This window comes from Oenanthe melanoleuca, chromosome 4 (genome assembly GCF_029582105.1).
Source record: "Oenanthe melanoleuca isolate GR-GAL-2019-014 chromosome 4, OMel1.0, whole genome shotgun sequence".
Lineage (NCBI taxonomy): Eukaryota > Metazoa > Chordata > Aves > Passeriformes > Muscicapidae > Oenanthe > Oenanthe melanoleuca.
Window position 1 is genome coordinate 62,051,051 of NC_079337.1, and position 21,872 is coordinate 62,072,922.

The 21,872-nt window shown below is 44.0% G+C and overlaps 1 protein-coding gene across 4 annotated transcripts in view; it reads right to left on the reverse strand.

Annotated features, from left to right (window-relative positions):
• Nucleotides 1-21,872, reverse strand: part of FGFR3 (fibroblast growth factor receptor 3) — a 53,725-nt gene that overhangs the window by 15,413 nt on the left and 16,440 nt on the right. For 2 of the 4 annotated variants that reach the window (XM_056489944.1, XM_056489943.1), the window contains exons 3-8: nucleotides 18,728-18,991; nucleotides 14,486-14,539; nucleotides 8,460-8,629; nucleotides 4,176-4,299; nucleotides 3,585-3,775; nucleotides 241-391 (exon numbers count right to left, since the gene is read on the reverse strand). In XM_056489944.1, the coding sequence (XP_056345919.1) occupies nucleotides 241-391; nucleotides 3,585-3,775; nucleotides 4,176-4,299; nucleotides 8,460-8,629; nucleotides 14,486-14,539; nucleotides 18,728-18,991 (954 nt within the window). The remainder of the gene's footprint in view (nucleotides 1-240; nucleotides 392-3,584; nucleotides 3,776-4,175; nucleotides 4,300-8,459; nucleotides 8,630-14,485; nucleotides 14,540-18,727; nucleotides 18,992-21,872) is intronic. The other 2 variants (XM_056489947.1, XM_056489945.1) reach the window with 1 other exon arrangement.

Genomic DNA, 21,872 nt, shown 5'->3' on the forward strand with positions numbered 1-21,872 from the left:
GTATGAAGAGTTGATAGCAAAATGTGACAGTCATTTTATTGTGGGAATTTTTCCATGGCAATTGCTGTATAGGCATTACTTGTTAAAAAAAAAATTAGCAAGAAAATAAGATAAAGCCATTCAGCGTCAGTTGACAGGGTATAATACAAAATGAATAGTAATTTTAATCACTAGATTCTTAAAAATGTTATAGCTCATTCTTGCAGTTGCCAGGGCCTTGGGACAGAGTCTGTGGTTTACCTGGTTTTGGTTTGCGAATGTGGAGCCAAAATGGCTTTTCGGCTATGCCTACGAAATTGTTGGCTCTACACAGATATTCTCCTTCATCTTGTTCTGTCACATTGAACAGATTTAGGTTAGCATCGGCTTCAGCGTTTTTACTGATCCAAGACTGCAGGAATAGACAGAAACCTGAACTTCAGTAAACCAAACAACAGCTGCATGGCACCTACATCAGCTAGGACTGACTGTGCAGGGCTCTGGGGACACCCCAGCTCACCCTGGGCTGGCACACCGACCCCAGCACTGCCTGCTGAAGAGAAGCTGCCTTCGGCCCCCAAACCACGTGCAGGTGAGCTCCCTTCCCTTCACACATGCAATTTCGTTTTTTAGAACACACCAGTTTGCCCCTTCTCCATCTGACAGCAGTCAAAGGCTCTATGGTTCCTTAATAACTCCCCAGACAGGAGCACCAGAGAAAGGGCTTCAGCAGAGATTTGTGTTTGCAACCCGGCTCAGCAAATACTGTTTCAATTATCAGATTCCAAAATAGAATTTGGAAACAAAATATAAGCAGTGGCGGTCTGAAACTCGCTGCTGACTTTGCCTTTCAGAAATTAGCTGTAATTTTTTCCACTGCTTATAGGAGCCTCTTCTTTACTAAATAAAGTGGTGTATATAAATCAAACAAACTTCAGACTTTTAAGCAATGGGTTTACTTCTCTTCTTCCATGCTGCCACAACAGCACATCAGCTTTTTCCCTAAACACTAAACAGTTGTTTTTATTTTGGCTGAAAATGCATAACTGTTTTAAGTGGCCTCAGAAGAAGCTTCAGTTCTGGAAATGAAAATAAAGCAATTTTCTTCTGTTTGTGTCTTACACTCTCCAGCCCAGTCTTGATGCCTTCCATTTCCAAGCCTGATCCTGCCAGTATGACTTGCAGCTCATTAAAACCACTGGGGCAGCCAGCTCTGATAGGTTATTAGGAACTGAACCAGCTCCTCCAGAGAGGAGCCCCACTGTCCATGTCTGGACAACACCAGTTCTGACCTGAGCTCATCTCTCAGGCTTATGTGCGAGTCTGGTTGCCCTGACTAGTGGGGAAACGTGCCTGCCTGCTGCTGCTGCCTTGTTTATAATTAAACCCGGCATGTTTCAATGCAGAATGTACAATTTAGCCTTTGACAAAGCTTGGGCACAGTGTTGCCAGCCCCCCTCTGTAACTGGAATGCATTTAGTGCTCTTCTGCAAAGAAAAAGGAGTTTTCTTTGATCACAAATTAGCCCAGGCTTTCAGGAATTGATGCAGGTGATGGCTTGGTTTTGTCAAGCTGTTTAAAAAATGGTTTGAAAGTACAGCATTCAACTTATCCATCTGGACTTGGGTGGGGTTTGACACCCCCTTTCCCTTTTAGATGTGGGGGGGAATTTCACATGCTGGGCACCTCTCAGTCTCCCTTGCTGTGATGGAGATGGGGATATTCCCCATAGCAACTCCTACACCCCACAAAATCTCCTGAAAGCAGAAGGGAAGGGCAGGCTGATAAAAAAACCAGCCTTATCTCCCTGCATGCAGCACAGCATGGGGCAGGGGGCTGTGAGCAGCACCCTGCTCCTGCCAGGATGCTGGGGCAGGGCAGCAGCACTGCCTGGCACGAGGGAAACAAATCCACAGAGCCAACAGGCCAACCCTGAGATGACAGCAAGATCATTTTATCAGATCTTTACTCACAAAAAACCAAGCACACCACATTTAAAAAGGAATAGAAAAAAAAAATCCCTGCCAAGCTGGGCCTGACACAGCTCTGTGGAGGCCCAGCACAAAAGATGCATCCCAAAATGGAAATGCTCCGTGCCCCAGCGCTGATGCCGGCATTAACACAATTCAAAGCATTCCTGATTAACCAGAAGTAGTAAATAGACGTGTGCTGCTCCTATTCAGCAAAAAACCATAAAACCAAACAAAACTCGTGCTTTCAAACGCCGGCCTGTGCTCCCCTTCGAGGAATGCAGAGCCTTTGCCGTCCACAAGAGAAGGTATTTGGCAATTCTAATTACCTACCCACCCCAGCTTCATCTTAGCACACTATTTATACAGACTATTTATATGTTCTCTGCCACAGCAAAATGGGGGCTTGTGCTGTGACACAAGGCACTGTTCGCAGCCGCCCTGCAAACCCCCAGAAGGTAGCACTTTATCCCATGGGGACCACACACGGAGCTCAGGGGCTCCATGAGATGGCATGTGACACAACCAGCTATTCAGAGCGTGGTGCTGGGCTGTGAAACCAGGGGGAAATTCAAATATGCATAACTCAAACACATTGGGAGAGGTGGCGAGAAATAAAAAGTTCTCTAAACTCGCGAGAAGCACACGCTGCCAGTCCCAAAAAACCGTCTCCAACCATTTCTTCCAACCAATCTGTTATTTCAATCTGTGTAATTATTTCCAGGGTCTCTGGCTTTTATTAGAATGTATCTGGCTGCATTATAGTTCTGTAGATACCGTCTGATAACTGGGGCTTGTTTTTTTTTAAAACTTCATACGAAGAGAAGGAGGATGTGTGCAGCAGGATGTGCACAGGGAATGTCCGCACACAGGACAGCCTCAGCTTGAGGCTGCAGAGACAAAATCTGCTTTCAGCACCAACTGCAGAGCCACAAAAACTCCATTTGGCCCTATATATTTTAATAAACACCACCACATGATGCCTTTAACTAATTTTTGAAGTATTTTAGAAGTTCAGTGTGCTCCTCACTGCCTATTCCCTACTTTTATATTTACATTGGTTGAGGGGAACCAAATCCTCTGGCGCTGTTATAGCCATAATCTGAAAGTTGCTTTTTCAGAAAGCATTTTAGCAAAGTAAAGTCTTACTATCTACTTTTTGCTCAATTTAAAAAAAAGGCTTCTCTGAGCATTGGTAATAGCAATGTGCACAAATTTAGTGGCTGGAACAAGAGTATGTTGGCTCTCAGGTGCTGGTAGCTCAGCATTATTTGGTATGTGCACGCTACAATGTGCTTACTTGGAAAAGGAAGAATGTGTTTTAGTTGGGAGACTTTTATTTTAATAAACCCTGAAAATACCTCCATTGAAGCTGTAAAAAAAAGGCATTTTTACAATTTTAGGTCAAATGCAATCTGACAGCTCTTTCATTATGCTGCATTTCTCACAATTGCCTCAGCTCTTACAACTTTGCTTATCTGTGCCACGACAGTAGTAGTGTTATCTCTGGCAGACAGAAGAGTTTGGAACATTGATTTCAGGACATTTTTGCTGTATCCCCTCCAAACAGCAGAGCAGTGCACTGGGCAGGCTTACAGAAGGACTGCCTGAGGGTGACAAGGAGCATGTACCAACCTTCAGCACTGTCACATATGGGGTCCCATCGGGTCCATATTTGCTGCCATTGACTTCCACGTGTTTCAGCCACTGGATGTGAGGCTGGGCATCGCTGTACACCTTGCAGTGGAACTCCACATTGCTCCCTACCACCACAGTCTGGTTGGCAGGGAGCCCAGCCTGCAGGATTGGTCGGTGGGGTGACCTTTCTGAAAAACAGAAAAGAGGAGAAACCCTAATTTACTTATTTTTCTCCAGCAAGTATTCTCTGAAACATTCATCTTCTGGCTTTTCAGGGGAAAGGGTACAAACCAGGTTTGTCCCCCACAGGTGTGCTGATCACTGCTGTACCCAGGGCTTCTCAAGCCAGACAGGGAAGAACCACTTGGGAAGGGAGGAGGCATTTCAGCACTGCCATTCCTCCTCTGAGCCCTCTGCAGACCCACTGAGTAATTTACTGATCACAGATATGAGCCCAAATCGTTGGTTTTAGAAGAAACACGATCCAACACTTTGGGAAAGAAACCCAACTCCTGCTTCCCATACCCCACCATGCAGCTATCCAACAGCACCACAGGTCAGCTGTGAGTGAAAACAGTGAAAGCTCACCTAACACATCAAGCTGGTAGGTGTGCCTGATGTTGCCATATTTGTTCTCCACGACACAGGTGTAATTGCCCCGATCCGACGGCACAACGCTCTCCATCACCAGGCTCCACTGCTGGTGCCGCAGCTGGGAGAAGAAATCAAACCATCACACTCATGGTCAAGCACCATCATCACCAGACCCTTCAAATCACTGAGCTTCCACACACTTGGACCCCCAGAGGAAGCCTGAACGTCACAAGGATCTGTTTACAAGGATCATTAAATAATGAGGAAAGGCTTTAAGACCACTGCAAAAATGATGAAACACACTGAGATTTCAATGGGAACTGCTATGTTTCCACAATAATCACAATTACAAAGCCAGCTGACAACTAAATTTGGCACCTGTCATTAGAATAACTACTTCAGTAGGCATCACAGAGGATCTATATTTTATGTATATTATATATTTTAATATTCTGATCCATATTTTATGTGTGTGTGCCCTATGGAGGCAACAGGTTATGGCATCTGTCTGCACAGAAACAGATTTCTCCAATAGAGTCTCCTAAATTCCTTCTAAAAAACAGGAGCAAACATATCCAGCCTCAAATCTGGTCCCAAGGATGCCTGGCCAGCTCTTCTATTTTGGCACAGAGTTTTATACTAGTTGGTTTTCTGGATGTGGCTCATGTCCAGAGCTGATGCTGGTTCAGTAGCAGAAGGGAAAGCACAACCCTGACCTGCTGCCCTGTGATCTCAGCTAGAATGATTGTTTCTAATGATTATAAAGGAAATAATGGATATGGAAAGCAAATCTTGAATTAATACAGAAAGCAACCAACAGTAACAAAGATGACTTCAGGGTGCATAACATATGCAAGATCTCCAAATCTCTGGATATTAATTTGATGCCTTCTACCGCCCAAAGCAGAACATTTAACTTTATTAAACATTTTGAAGGTGACCCCAAGGACACAGAAGCAGGAGATTTACAATAATGCTGCACTATGGAATGTCAAGGGCTGATGGAAAAAACAAGGGTGTAATTGCTCCTGGAGATTTCTTGCTACAGCAGGTGAACTCAAATATGAAGTCATTTAACCTCTTTTGCTACACATAAATTGCATCCACATGCTTTCTGTAAAAGGGCCAAGTTGCAATCAAAGCCAGAACTTTGCAAAGAGCAGGTTTAAAACCATAGGACTAGACAGCTTAGTTGCAAGATAAGCAAGCAAATGTAATTTTAACAATTTGTAGACCTCTGCAGCCCTGAAAACAGCACTGCTGAGCACCTAATTTTTCAGGGAATGCTGAATATAGCATTTCTTTTCATTTCAGAGTATGGGTAACAGGAGGCTGTGACCAAACACTTTGTACAGACATCTCAGCTGTGGCAGCTCTGACTGCACCTCTGCCCACCCAGGGCAGCACAAATGGAAGAGCTCAATGAAGGAGCAGAACCAACATCCCACATTTTGTAAAGCAACATCCCCCTTGCTAGTGCTGGTCTGACCTATGTTCTAAAACCAGGCCCAAATTAGGTGTTTTACTAAGGATGCACTTTCAAAAATCCTTTTATGACACTTTCAAAGAACTTCTCTTCATCAGGTTTGTGATGGGAACTTTGGACTCTGAATAGAGAAGAACCTAGAGGCACAGACTCATGGGGCACAACTTGTTTGGAAACTTAGGAAGACATTTTAATTTTGAAAACCTTTGGCAAAAGATAATAATTCTCGTGTTGGGATAGACACTGCACTCGATAAAACACTCAAAACATTAAGTGACTTAGTGCAGGCATTAATCAAGTGGGTGAGATACTGGAAATCCCTCTGGTTTATTTGGTGTTGTCATTCTTGGCTCCTTGTGAAACAAACATTTGCAGACACACTTGGAAGCTTGTGTTTGCCAGACTGGTATGCAAGTCAGTGCAATGGTCTGGGGAAGGGATAATCCTCCATCTCCCCTCCCCCTCAATCTTCCCTTCTAGGGTCATTTAACACACACAGGCTTACAATATTAGAGATTCCAGCACGGATTTAACCATTAATGCCCTTTGGGAAATTTCATATGATAAGTCATATGAATTTCTTTTCTTTACCAGTTAAGGATGAACTGTAACAAAACAAGGCTAGCCTGCCCATCATGTTTTCAACACTCTCCCTTCTCTCTTGCAGGCTTTATATTGGACAGTCTCATGAGTCTAAATGCCATGTGCAAGGTGCAGATGTGGAAGAGTGGTCAGCTTTCATCTGCTGACAACAGCCTTCTCACAATCAACATTTAAACATCTTTCACACACTGAGAACAAATGAGAACATTCCCGGCTCAAGGATTTCTGGGTTAAGACCAGATCTCGAGATGAAGCAAGCCAACCAAACTCTGCCAGATCTGGATCTTGCCCATTCTTTTCAAGCTGCCTAATCCTGTTATGAAGTTAAGTTGTAACAGGGAATTTAAATCTTAAATACATGAGATACCAAGCAGGCTTTCAATCTCCTTTTCTGGTTCAAATCTCAGCCAATATCTATCAGTGTATTTATATTGGATGAGATTTACACTAGATCACTTGTATCTAACTGTGGCTCGTGACCAAAAGCAAGCAAATAAAGAAAGGAAAATTACAGATAAAGATGTCTTTATATCAAGAATGGGACAAAGAACTACACCTAGACAGATAGAGAGCTTAAACCAATCTTCCTGTAATTGCCCTGACATTGCCTTCAATAGCTCTTTTAAGCATTGCCTTGCTGCTGGAAGGTTCCCCCAGAGAAACAAAGCACAGCGATGCCAAAGACTCACTGCCATGTTTCAGAGGATGAAACGTGTCAATTTAAACTCAAAGTAGATTAAAACTACTGGAAAGTGGGTAGGAGAATTGCTTTCAGCCTTGGAATTTTTTTTCTGCAGGCATAATTTAGTGCAGCTGATGTGACACAGTTTAGTAAGAAGCTGTTGGAATGGAGCACGCAAGCCTGAAAACACTTCAGGATGATCCTCACAGCCTGCAATTAGTAAAAGATGCTTGTGCTTTGTGAATGTCATCTGCTGAAGAGCAGTGTACCCACAGGAGTTTCCTCCCCACTTCTTTACCCTCCATCCTTTTCAGAAGATCCAAACCTGAGCGTGTTCTCAGCCTCATCCAGGCTGGAGCAGGGACAGAACTGAGGAAGGAGCTTTAAAAGCTTCACTGAAGCCATCACAAAAGGCTCTTTCAGGAACAGGTCTGAGCTAACAGGAAAGAAACAGTCCAAAACCGTGGGGAGGGAGGACTTTTTTTGAATCCTTCTCTGGTTTCTGGAGCATGGTATGCTTTGCATGCCCGGTCCCTTTTCAAAACACTATGGATGTGGCAGGCATTAGCACACAGCTTCCTGCAAGGCACCTTCTCTCCTCAGCAGCAGAGTCCAGGGATATGCCAGGGCTGGCAGAGCACAGGGAAAAGCTGCTGTTCAGGAGTCCTTCCTGCTATGATGATTTTGTTATAATCAGCTGCACCACTTTTATTGTCCCAAATATAACCAGAAAAAAAGCATCTGACTGTGACCTCAAGGGGACAAAGTAATAACAACAGCAGCAAAATCTGAGAAAAGCTGATTTTCCTTTTAAAATCCTGCCATAATTCATCACATAAAGTAGCACAGGGACTTGTGGCTAATTAAATAATTTTACTGCAGTGGAGTTTTGTGTCCCTGAGCTCTATCTGTAAACATGAGCCAGAGCATTTTCCAGAACACCTCATGGTAGAAAGGAAGCAGGGAGAAGAAAGCAGCCAAGGAGCAGATGCTATTACTCTGGCTACAAGGGAATCCAACACTTGACCAAGGGTCAGTGATTTATACCACAAGAATGTTAATGACTACCAGCATGAGGATCCAGCTCTTTGGTGAGGTCTTCCCTATACCTTCAAAGGACACTGAATAGGTTTTCTTTGAGAGCTGGGAGTAGCTATGGCTTGGTCCAACACATCTCAATGCACTGGGCTCATCTCCAGAAATTACGATAAAAGTTTCTGCTCCTCCTTTTTCATCCCTGTTCACAATGCAAGCATAAACCCAGCCCTGTTTTTACCTACTCCATGAATGACCACTATAGACAAACTTAGAGAATTAGCCTTTGATCTCAAAGGACAGCAGTTCTTTTTAACACTTTGGTGCCAAGCAATTCATAAGAGTGCAAGAACCACCTTCATTCTACACAGTCAGGACAGTGCTCTTAAAACTCTCCTTGTTAATCACTGTGCAATACAATTTTCTAGTTGGTAGAAATAATGAAAAACTGAGATCCAAACCAAGGCCTTACCTTAATGCCCCCAATCCTGTGCTCCCCTTTGAACTCCTTGCCATTTTTCAGCCAGTAGATGGAGGGAGTGGGGTTCCCCCCCGCCGGGCATCGGAAGCGAACGGTGTTGGCGGCGGGAACTGCCAGCAGCTTCTTCTCCATCTTATCTGGCCGGGTCCAGAAGGGGACACCTGGGAAAGGAAAAACCAAGCTGAGCAGGCCCCTTTCTGCCACAGAGAATATCAGCTGGTGAGCAGATGCATTTGAGGAGTCTTTGGCATGTGCAGATTGACAGTTAAATTGCTACCTGCTGCAGCTAAGATAAATGACACAGAAATGCTTCCCAGCTAAATGACTCCCATAGACACACAGAGGGTGTTAGCATTTCAGTTCTGTGATGAAAGGTTCATGACCAGGTTCTTGTCTTGGTAATGCCAGTATAAATCTAAAGTGGCTGCTTTTAAATCAACAAGTGGAGTTTTCCCAGATCAGGATGAGAATCTGGCCTCAGTGTGTAAAAAGATACAGATGTACCTTTGGGACATTAGTAGCCAAGAAGCATAAACAGCAGAAAGATGTTAGAACTGTAAAAGAATGTTGATGGGCCAGCAAGGGAGCAGAGAAAAAGTATGAGCTGAGTGCACTGGAAAATGTTCCTCCTCAGTGAGTACAAATGTAGTGTAGCCTCCTTAAGGCAAGGAAAAAAAAAACTGCCCCAGTGCCAAACTGGTTTATCATGTTTATGTTCTGTAAGTACCAGTGATTTTAGTTTTAAAGATTCATGTTACCTTTGAACAGGGATACATTTTAAAACACCAGTGTTAGCATGAGATACTTTTTATAATCTGCCTCAAGTACAGCTACGTTCCTTGGCTGGGTTACAAACATTACATATTAACTCCAAATTAAGGCAGCAGCAGCGGCAAACTCATTATACAGGGAAGAAAGAAAAAGTTTTTCAAAAAAGCCTCCCAAGCTTTCATTTCTGCTTAAGGAAACACTGCAGAGCTGTACATGCTGTGTTTCCCCTGCCACACCAGGGCCACATCCAGCTCCCCAGATCTGTGCTCCAACCAAAGCCAAAGGCAGATGGAGCAGGCAGTGTCTGAGCTGGAAAACAGCAAGGAAGGAGGGCAAGGGGTGTAAATGGCATCCCCTCCAGTTGGGTAGGAAAAACTCACAGGCATGGAGCACCAGTTGCAGTGGTATGTGTGCTTCTGGCCAAGACAAACCAAAGGCACTGGCCCTCCAAGAACTGCCTTGGAGAGCACAGTGGCCACCAAAGCTGCTGGGAAAGCCTTGCTGCTGGCCTCTCCTGCAGTGGTGACAGTGCTCAGAAACACCACCCAGCATCACAGCCCCATCCCAGTGCTACTCTGAAGCCCCTGTGATCCCCCTCCCCTTAATGACAAGGGGGTACTGTTTTCCCTCTTGTTACATATCCCTTTGAGATAGATGCATGGCAGCTGGTCCCTTTCTCCAGCACTCCTTAACCCTGATGCATTTGGCTGCATGATACCCATCCCACTGCAACTCCAGGTAAGGCAGTGACTCACCCCTTGGTGTAAGTCCCCAGTGTCCCCCATGCAGGCTCCCTGCTGCATGCAGCTCCAAGGATATTGCAGGAGAGCTCACACAGCCCAGCCAAGGCAATCCATGCACCCACTGATTTTTAGCACCTCCTGATGTTTCCCCCTCCTTGCAAAGTCCATGTGGAACTGGATGTCAGGAGCTCCATCCAGAATCCCTCTCCCTGTGCTACAGACAGCCCTGCTGGGCACACCTCATGTCCCATCAGCTTCCCCACCTCTGCAGTGGGATGGCTGGATGTAGGTGCCTCAGTAAGGCCATCCCAGGGAGGGAAACCCAGCACTGAGGGTTTCCATCTGCCCTCAGCCTGCCTTGCACAACAGTGTGATGCCTATCAGAGTCAGCCCCACGTATCAGGGATCTGTGCTCACCCATCCCGCGCACACCTCGTTTCCCAAATCACAAAACTGCTCAAGGCCCTTTTCCTGCCAGGATGGCACCAGATCCAGCAGGAGCATGGCTGGCACAAACAACAGCAAAAGGAGGAATCCCTGCAATTCCCATGGTCCTGGGAAAATCCCAGCCACAAACTTTGCTGTGAACACACGGCACATCCAGGTGGCCTGAAATACTACATAATAAAGTGAGCTAAAATGGACATCATGCAGCCAGCTACCATTCCAAATGCTAGAGCTGCACAAAAATGGGGAATATTCAAAAAAACTCCAGAAGAGTGGGTGCAACTGCTAAAGGAAGAACAGGTCTTGATGGTAAAAGGATGATGCTGTGATAGCAAGAAGGAAGGGAAGAAACCAAGCAAAGACTGGGCAGATCCCCAGGCAGCAGCAGGGGATGGAATGCAGAGAACACTTGGGGTGGTGTTGGGAAGGCTGGAGAGGAAAGGGCTCCAAAACCATGCTGGGAGATATCTGGTCCTTGGTTTCTGAAGCCTGGGCCATTTTCTGGCCAAATGCTTCCTTTTGGCAACGCATCTTGATTTTCTGAGGAAGTACAAGACGTTAACAGGGCTACAGGGAGAGGTATGGCAAAGTCCAGGCATGGGTGGAAAAGTCCTCTTTTGCCATGGAGAGCAGCCAAATTACCCACAGTTTGTTGTTTGATTATCATATCTGCCCACAATAAATCCCATTTTATGCTGTTGGTGACAATCATCTAGGCACTGAAGTCTAATTATATCACCTGGGCAGGACTAGGTTCCTCCTTTTGCTTTTTGGGGCTCTTCCCTTTTACACAACATCTGCATGTGCTGCAGGATGATGCTTTATCACATTTTTTCACTCAAAAGATGAGTTTGAATCTCATAGGAGATCCATCAACCCACTGGCTGCAAATGCTGTCACTGAAGCCAAGTGAGATTTTGCTATCAGACATCAGAGAGGAGCAAGATGGAGCCCAGGAAAGGTTCCAGCTGGGGATATTCTCCATATGGAGCAAAGGCAGGATTTGCTCCTGCCTGCTGCAATTAGACTTCTTCCCTGAGTGCTTTCCCTTGTTTGGGTGCTCTTCTGTGAGACCCAGGGCTTGCCAGGGCTGGGCACCCCTGGATTATTGTGCCAAGACTCAAACAGGGCATTGCTCTCAAGTCAAACTGGAACTGGAAGAAAGCGTCTACACATTGAAAACAGTGCCTTTGTTCTCACTTGCAGGAGCAGTGAACAAAACATCCCTGCTTTTGCTTTGCTCTGCCCTCCCAGTCCTTTCATTACCACTTTTTAAGGGGCTGAAAATGTTGCTAACTCTTCTTTTCAAGCAAAGCTTGCAAAGCTCCAGAGAGTTTTGGGAGCGGGAAAAGAGGAAGGATGAAAGACAGGAAAACTTTCTAGACTAGTTCTCTCTAAATTAATTACCAGCAATGGTTTTGCATGTGCAGGTGTGAAAAAAACCCAACATTACCACCAGCCCTTTCCCATCATCAAACACTAAGCCTGACGGTCCGTTTTGTTCCTCAAAGACACCGGCCACCCATCCAACTGGAATGACCAATTAAAAAAAACCTGAGAGCAATACTTGGAATAATTAATACAGCCAAGCACTCATTTAGCAATTAGGAGCTGCCACCAAATTCTGTGGCAGACAGAATCAACCCTAATTGTGTAATTTCCCCAGCTGACGCCTCCGAGGACAGAGCCAGATTTAATTGGAGATTATGGGGGCTCTTTGAAGGTGCTGGGGCTGCACAGTGGGGGCTCCAAACAAACAGATACAACAGGGTAGGGAGCACTGGGGCAGAAGCACAGTGTGTGAAAAGGGAGTTTTGGTTTTGTTTGGGGGCCAGGAGAAACAGCTGTAGAGAACAGGGCTATCAGAAAGGCTCTTTCTGCAAAGGCAGATCACAGTTTGTGACAAGGCTGCAGAAATGAGCTGATCTGAAGCTGCTGGAGTTCCTCCTCCTGCTTTTCTGCTGCCCATCCCTGAGGGATGCCCTGTTCCTGTACTGCCCTTCAGAGAGGAAGCAGAGTGAGCAGAGCAGGGCACTCCACATGGAATTTGGTATTTCCAACCCTTAAAATTAACAAGATTGGCTTCAAACTCATGATGCTATTGGAATCAGCATTCCAAAGTCTCCACTATATGAGGATGAGAAATTCTGTTGAATTCCACAATCAAGCCAGAAAAGTAATTTATCACAAGGGGCCAGGACAAAAGGTTTTACTCAGTGATATGCAGTGAGGCAACACTCAGTGAGCCAGTCCAGGATGGATTGCCACCCCCTAAATATGAAACACTATCAGTTATACTGACTAGATACCTTAAAGGTCTCTTCCAACTCTAACCATCCTGAGTCTGTGGCATTTTTCTTTTGCATGAAAGCATTTATTGCCTTTCCTCCTCCAACTACAGACCACAGCTGATGCCAGAGCAGGGGCTCATTAGTAGTACACCCCCACATTTTTGGCACAGGAGATAGAGGACCTGGGTCTTTGGGCTGCCCACAGAACACGGCACTGCTTAAACCATGTCTGCCTGGTCATTCACCAGCTCCTGGTGGGATGTCCTGACAGTGGTTGTACCAGGGCTAACAACACAGCTCCCCAAACTCAGGAGACCTCTGAGGGTTAAGGGGAGGATCTGACATCAAAGAAAGCAACATAAAATACACCCATGTCACGAAATGCTGTGAAGTTTCACCACACTGACACGTTAAGTTAATCAACCATTTTTAAACCAGAAGAGAATCCAACTTTTTATAATGAGACCTTTAAGCAAAGCCAGCCATTACCTTCAGGTCTAAAAACAGAGACAGTCTTAAAGTCAAGAAGACCCAGAAAACAGGCTATAAATACATGTGGCAAAATGTGTGTTTTCCTTTTCAGTGAAGAAAAACTTCTTTCTGTACCATAAGCCAGCTGATGTTTTGTGATACCTGTTGCTAAGAGATTGAGTTCTTTATAAACCACATAAAAAATGCACAGAATGATCAGTTGTGCACATCAGAAGCCACACTGCAGTGGGAAAAAATCCTGACCAAACCAGACCTTCCTTATGTCTGCACCATTCTTCAGCAGGAACCAGGAGCCCTGAGCACCTCTGCAAAGGTGCCTGTCACCTGCCAGGATCTGTCCCCTAATTAGAAGCTATCAGAAAACCACTAACTGCTGCTGCTGGGTCTCCTGGCAGTGTAACTCACCATTACTGTCCACACACTGCACACACAGCAGTGTTAACTTACTGCAGCAGCAGACCTGTTTGAAAGAGTCCTGCATGTCCAATGCTATGGGCAGGAGAGATTTCCCAGTCATGTTGAACTTCTGCCAATGTACACAGCAGACTGGGAGTTCAAATGCAAGACATTTATTTATTAAAAACACATACACATGGGCAACTCACTCTGCAGAAGGATAAAGAGCAGGATAAAACACAACACTAACACCTCTGAAGCCTGTAATGATCCTGATTAATGCTATTGCACTTAAAGAAAGCAGCCTTGGATTGAAAGGGATTCACTGTGAAAGCACCAAGCACTGTCCTGGGACTCTTCCTCACAGGAATGAAAGAAAAAGCCAGTAAAGCCAAAGATAAGCTCCCACTTATGGCATCAGTAAATGTGGCCCTTTGAGTACAAACATACTCTGATCCTGTCAAGATGCTGGCAAGGACCAGATTCAGAACAGTTAAAAGAGTCAAGGTTTGAAAGGGTAGAAAACTGGTGTAACATCACTGTAGTAGAACAAATTATATATATATATAAATGTACAGAGAGAGAAAGTGGGCTTGTCTGGATGCAAGGGGAATTTGAAAACTACTCATCTATTCAGATTCTCAGCATTAAGTCTTCAAAATACAGCACTGCTGTAGGATTCCACAGCAGCAATACCTCTCTGGCAGCTGTTTCTAAATTTTTAGGTAAATTTCCTTATGGTTCCATCCTAAGATCACTGATTTCGACACAAAGAGAGAGCTGCTGTGCAATTACATGAACACCCAGATGAGCTGCACTGTTTGGAGCCAAAGCTTCTTTAAAGAACAGTCCTCTGTACCCCAGAAAAACAAATTACCTGTATCTTCTGACTCATCATCGTCATCCTCATCATCACCTGACGAAGGGGAATCTGGAAAGAGACAGGAGAGAAGTGAAGCAGAAAGAGGATGGGATGTAGGGACAGCCTGCTGGATGAGGCTCCAGCAAGGGAGGACATCCAAGTGATGGCTCACCCTCCCTCCCAGCTCCACAGCCCCTGATGCTGCTGGGCCAGGTGTCACGAGTCTGCCAGTGCTCTGAAATGTGGTCCAATGTCAAATACTTCTCCCTGTGTGAAATGCTCTCTTCCTCATAAATACAAAAAAATTCTAAACTGGAAAATTTCTTTTTGCAGAACAAACTCTCTGACTGCTTTTTTTTTTCCTTGCCTGTAGCAGTCATTCTGAAGGCTTTATTTTGCCATGTCTCAAAACTACAGGTCAGCATTTCTAATTCACTTTCCCTGCAGTTTTCTTTTAACTCAATATCCTCCAGTCATGTCTGCCTTCATTAACTCCTTGTTCAAACACTAAGAACAAAACTTTTGAACTTCTTGCAATCAAGCCTCTCTCCATGGTTTTGATGGCTATTCCATGAACCAGTTCCCTTTAGTTATACTCCTCCCACAGAGGCACCTCAAGGCTGTACCTCAATACAGGTAAACAGGTGGGAATTTTCCATCTGTATCTCTCCAAAACATCCTGAACTGTTTCTTTTAATGTGGTCTAACATTTCACCTTCTCCAAGCTGTCCACAATGAAGTCTAAAGTCCCGCTCAAGTCCCTCTTTCCCCATCAAGAGACTACTGTAAATGTAAATGCCATTATCAAAGAGCAGCTTAGGGTTTGATTTAGTTTACACAGTTTAGTTTAGTACAGTTCAGAGTCTAGAAGATTTAGCATCATTGATTACAGTTAACTCTTTTTAATTCTAATTTTTAACTCTAGTTACTGGTTACATAATCTCCAGGATTTTTCTTTTAAATAAAGGCAAAATGCTATCAACCCAGCAGCTTTTATGTTCTGAGACAGTGGTAAAAGAACTTATACACTAGAAAACATGAATGTTCAACATGTGGCCAGAAATGTAAAGTGTTGCTTAAGATCAAGCCAGGCAGAACATCCTTCATTACACTTGAGTTTTACACTGTTTTCTGACCACCACAGTGGAGGTAAAAATAGAAAAAAGAAAAGAAGGAAAGGTGACAACAAATAGGTCTTCCCTGCAAAATCTGGAAGGGCCTTCCAGGCATTTTCACCATCCAGAGAAGCAGCACATGAAACATCTCCCTGCCTTAGACTGCAGGGGCTCATCTGCTCTGCCTCTCCTTGGCACAGCCTCAAGGACAACTTTGAACATGAATCTAACTGCAGATCCACAGCTCAGGTCCTGCTGGCAGCAGAACTAGGGAAATGCCACGGGGCTTGCTGAAAGTGAAGTGGATGTTTAGGTGTTTTGGCTGATCCAGCAGGTTTGCTCAAGTCCTGGCAAAGGCAGAAACTGAGCCAAATCCCCACCAGCATCGACAGAGGAATCAGCACCTTTTCAGCTCTGCTCTCAGATTTGGTTACCCATATATTAACACATGATTATAGTTTACTTTTGCTTTCCAATGAATCCATCATGACCAGAGGAGTAGAATCAGTTTTTAAACTTATTCAAAAACATTTTCACAAGGTTGAGGGAAATCTTTGACTTTGCTCATTTTTAAAGATGAGATGTGCAGCTTAGATTTTAAAACCAAATACCCTGTATTCATAGCAACTGATCTATTCACATTACTAAAACATCACCTTTTTCAAAGGGTAACTAAAAATTATAAGCTATTTGTTCATTATTTACTTAAACAGCAATCTTCTGCAGAAGTTGTTGAGTACTCTCACTGCTCAAAAGGGCTTTAATTATGAATGTAAAGGGACTTAATTTTGTTCAGTCACCTGTTTTGTGGCCTTGGGTATTTTGAAAGCTCTGTTTGCTGGTACCAGCCTGCACAGTCCATGCTCATCACAGGGATGCTGCTCAGCACTAAATCCAAAGGCTGCTTGTGCATGAAATGGTTACAGAAATGGAGCTTCTGCCAACAGGGCTGGATATCAGTTTGGGCACACAGCCTCTACGTGATCCTTTCCAAGAGCTCAGGTTTTAAGGGGACAGGATGTTTCTTTTTGTAAACCAGCAAAACACTCAAGCCCCTTGTCTGTCAAGGGAGGGATTTTAAAGAGATCAAATCCTGCTATTAATCAGCCTGGTTCTTGGCCCTTGAATGCCAGTTCCATCCATCCCCCTGTGCACAGTCAGAGTCAGAGCAGGACAGCTTGTTGCAGGCTCAAATCTCATGGCTCTGTGTAGGAAAATCCTGATATGCCCTGAGGATCTGGAAGCATCTCTCAAAATGGAACTTGCATGTGGATCAGCTATTCCAAACACACCTAGTCTAGTTTTGCACTCAAGAACACACATCAGAGCAATTCCAGTTTGTTAGGACAGTTTTAAACCTGTTTAACACAGAGAATGACTCCAGCCCCAAACATCAGATACCCCCATGAACACCTGACCAGATACCTGAGCTAATTGCTGGCATTACCTTTAAGAATAGGGGACACAAACCACAAATCTCTGATCACAGTCTCATCTCTGCAGTGCCAGGCTGAGCAATCAATACTAATTATGAAGAAATACCTGAGTATATGAGAGGTGCCATTATTGCCACATAAAGCAGGGCTTCAAAGTTTAACACAAGTGCTGCTGACAGCTAAAAAGTAGGTTCCTACATTACCAGCACTTTGGTGGTAATGACAGTGGGCTAATAGAATCAAAGACTCATAATGTTGTCAGAAAGCAGGTTCAGGTTACTCACTAGTTCTTAAGCTGTTATTAGCTATTATTAGTGAAGAGGAAAAATACAGAGGCTTAAACTTTTTAAAAGCAGAGGATTATCAGTCCTTCCACTATTAAAAACAATTTCTCACTTTACAAACTTTTGGGGCTGGCAGCTGTTTCATTTGAACATGTAACCAGCTGCCCTCTCTTGCCTCCCTGCTGCCCCTTGAACTCAAAAGCATTTTCATGTCACTTAGGAAAAAAGAGAGAGTAACATTTCTAACAACCTGCAGCTCACTGGATAGCCCCATAATCATACCTAGCTCAGGAAAGCCTTTCAAGGGCCAAATACTTCTTTAACCATTTAATTGATATGATCTTGAAGCATTCATAGCAATCTCCAGTAATGCTCAATAAAAAGCAGATGTGGCTAAAGGCTTGGTGAAATGAGCTTTTATTCTCACGATGGTTTTCTCTCACACAAAATCCTACTGCATGAGAAAGCTCTTTATGGAGGGGATGTGATTCACAGTCACAAACATCTCTGATTTTCAGACAGAGACTAACTTTTGAGGGAACTCAGCTTCTGGAGAAAGAACCTGCTATTCAAGGATTTTTGAAAAAGCTCCAACAGTACAAGGGAAAATGAAAGTTTTCGAACACTGATATCCACAAAAGGCTAATTCACCTGAAAATTCAAGTTTTTAACCTGTGATCAGGAGGTTTTTTATCTGCTCACAGTGATGAGTATCCATCTACCAATGCATCAGCCTGAAATAATGAAAATGACCTTTGTGTTGGTGGTTAGCTATCTGGAAACTACAGATTTTTTTGGCACTCTGTGTTTAGTGATCCAGGCTTGGACAGCTTATAGTTGTACTGTTCTATTGCACTCATCACAAAAAATATGGCCAAGCAAATGACAGCATGTGCTTTGCTAACACAGCACTTGTTTGCAATGTATGAATCCCAGTAAGTAACTTTGATGAAGCACATATTTTGGATATACACAGTTTACAGATAAGCTACCTCCAAAACAAGCCAGCAATTTGTGAGAACTGTGATGGAGGGCAGAGATTTACCAGCTACAGCAGAGAAACAGTTTTCAGGAATTTCCAGCTTTTATGTGCAATTTTGCCACTGATTTCTCACATAACATGGAAAACATTTAAGCCTCGTGAGCCACAGTTCAAATGAGTTCAAAGGCACATGTAGCACTGCATCTATTTGAGTGTTAAGGGGGATTTGAGGTTTAATCTGACCAGCACCCTTTCTAAGTCTCTCTCAGTATTAACAACAATCATTCTTCTATTGGTTTGTTCTGCCAGTCTAATCACAGATCCTCCAAGGACAAACAAAACCACCAGCCCAGTTGTGTTGAACATATGGAAGGGCAAAATTTTAAAAAAAGAAGAAAAAAAATAGAAAATCAGTGAAACAGCTGTATTTCTGTACATACCTGTAACTCTGACTGTAAAGTTTCCCAGGACCTCGTTGGAATGCCTTGGCTTGCAACTGTACAGCCCCGAGTCATCATATGACACATTGATTATCTTCAACAGTTTTTGTCCAATATGAGTTCTGTTGGTAGGTGCAATTCCAATACCATCTTTAAACCAGAAAACAGAGACAGAAGAGCCCTGGGTGTTACAGGAAAGTTCAATGGTATCTCCATTTCCAAACACCAACTCTTCCAGAAAGGCGGTCTCGCTCCTCAAGTACTCTGCAAAGGGAGAAAGAAATGGAGATGAATAAATAAGAGCAGGTGTCAGAGACAGAAAGGGCATTTAAAAAAGAAACATATCTTGTAAGAAAGGGTGTTTAAAAAAGAAACATATCTTGTATTTGCTCCACTGATGCTTCCATGTGCCCAGACCTTCCCCTTGCCTGCCACAGCCAGGTCTGCAGCTGCTCTACCAGGGTGGCTTTGACCCTGTAGCAACCAAAACACATCCACCCCACCAGGTGCATCACTAGAAACAGCACAGACCTCTAGAAGGGTCATAGCAACACCCAGTGCTGAGGTGAGGGGTGATCTGGCAGAAATAAGTGTGTGCTGGCAAGCTCAGCCTCTGGACCTCCTTTTGTTTATTCCTGAGTCTGTGCACAAACCCTACGAGATCCAGCAAGGACAGGACACAAGAAACACAACCAGGGATAAACCAAATTTCTTATGTGACTCTGAGTGACCAAAAGGCAACATCTGTGGGCTGAAGAAAACAGGTGGAAGGCTGGACAGAAGACACAGGCTGGAATAGCTAAAATAAATGAAACCATCACTAGGCTCCTGCTGAAGTTATTCTGTGTGCAACAGAAGTGCAGAATCAAAGATATTCATAGATTATGACTTCACTGTGAAACCAATGCAGGTACAGCAGCTCCAAATGCCTGAGGATGTAGCACTGGCCTCAGGCTGCTCTTCTGCCTTGAGGTGAAAGAGCTGGAGCAAGCTATAGGAGAAAAATGTTTTTATTCTTATATAAACATAAAGATTTAAAATATAAAAATGTTGCAGTCAATAGCCTTGCAAGGTAGAAAGAAAGGATTCAGGAGACCTGAAAAGGTGGTGTGTCATTGTCCTGCAGGAGGCAAAGCCCACACTCATTGGGATTACAAAAAACCTTTCCTCATATCATGGCAGCAATTCCAACTCAAATATGGTTTGGCCAGAATGTTGTGATGTTCATGCAGTCAAAGGTTGAAGGTGTTGGGTTTTTTTCCCTTTTAATAGACTTTTTCCTGGAAAGCATATACTTTTAGTAAGTCAAAGAAGAAGAGCGAACTCCATGCAGAATGTCCTTGCTATCAGACCAGCCCCCATTGCTGCATTTGAGTGTTCACCCACAGTCTCTTCCCAACTGGGATTTATCTCTGGTGAAAATATGGTCAAGAAGTATTCTGGTTTAACTGTTCAAGTTTTTTCTTCCTTCTTCTAGACTATGAGGACTTTTTTATTGGAACCAACTTTGGCTTCAAATTAAAAAGCCCTGTGGACAGCTTTGCACTTGTAAGACTGAGTTCTGGTCTAACTCTGATGGAATCCCTTGCTAATTTAATCTGCAGGAAAACAAACCCCACACAACTGTACAACCCCTCCACACAAATCAGTTTTACCAAAGCTGTTTGCCAAATGATCCAGACTTGTATATTTTGGCTTTTGTATTATAAACCTACTGAACAGGAACAAGCCCAGACTAAGCACAGGCCAAACTGTACTGGTTAGCCATTTAACAGGAAACAACTCTTTTTTTGAAAACCATAATGAACCTGGGCTAATGACAAAGCAACAAAGAATTTTTATAAAATGTATACAGGGAATGCTGGAATGAAGAGGAAAGTAAGACTCAGCAGATGGACTGGGGTCTCAAGCTTCTGTGGAATGAAGAAGCATCTCTTGTTTCTGACAACTTCATTTTGGCATCTCCACCCTCAATCCCCCCAGGGGGTCTCCAGCAGGCACTGTGATGCAAAGTTTGGTTCTAGTGACTTTATTCCTACTGATTGGGCATAATCTCAGGAAAGATGTAGTGGTGAATTAAAAGAAGAATGTTACTAATGGTCTTAATCTCACTTCTCTTAACTGTTTTTCAAACTTTTGTTTATATACTTTTGGCTTAAAAAATAAACAGGCCCAAACTGGAGATCTCCACGAAGTATTAAAATGGGCACTCAAATGCTTTTAAGCACTTTGCCAACTGTGACCTTGGAGAACCAATTTTTACTCTCATTCCTTATTTAGCTTTCAAGCACAAATATAAATCTGAAAGCAGAGACAGCCTCATTTCCATGAGCAAAAGCAGGGAACCAAAGCTCATATCTCCCACAGGGTGGCCAGAGTCCAGCACCTCCTCCCAGCTCCAGTGCCTGGTGTTTCCAGCACCTTTTCAACCTGAGACACTGAGAGATGAAGGAGAGATGAATCTGCTCCCTCTGAGGCCATGGGAGGGGACACAGCCAGGACAGCTGAGCCCAGCTGACCCAAGGGATACTCCAGACCTAGGACAGCATGCTCAGCAATAAAACTGGGGCAAGAAGGAGGAAGGGGGATTGTTTGGAGTGGTGGCATTTGTCTTTCTCAGTCACTGAGGGAGCCTGGCTGTCCTGGGGATGGCTGAACACCTGCCTGGGGAAGTGGTGAATTTGTTTAGCCAAAGCAGTAATGACTTGAGAACAGAGATGCATCTGATGGAGATCAGCACTTGCAGCATCATCACTGCTGTAGCAAGCACACTACAGAGAGACCATTTTTAAGCTGTTCAGAGAAGCAAAAAGGAAACACCTTCCACAATGAGGAGCAGTTGGCCCAGCAATGCTGAAATGCTTTTGTATGTATTCACTTATAAGGATAAGACACTTCATCTCTGTAGCTGCTTGGCTCATCCCAGCAATAATTCACTTTCTGTGTGGTTCACAGCTCCAAGCACTTAAGTGTGTCGGTATTTCCATCAGCTGTCTGCTCCTCTCAGACATCAATACTTGTTTCTGGCTGAGCCTGGAAATGTTTTATTTTGGTCTTAATGCATACAGTTCTCAAACTATTTATTATACAGGCACAAAAGGATGAGGAAGAGGTGGAGGGTGTAGGGTGTCCCTGCTAAGGAGAT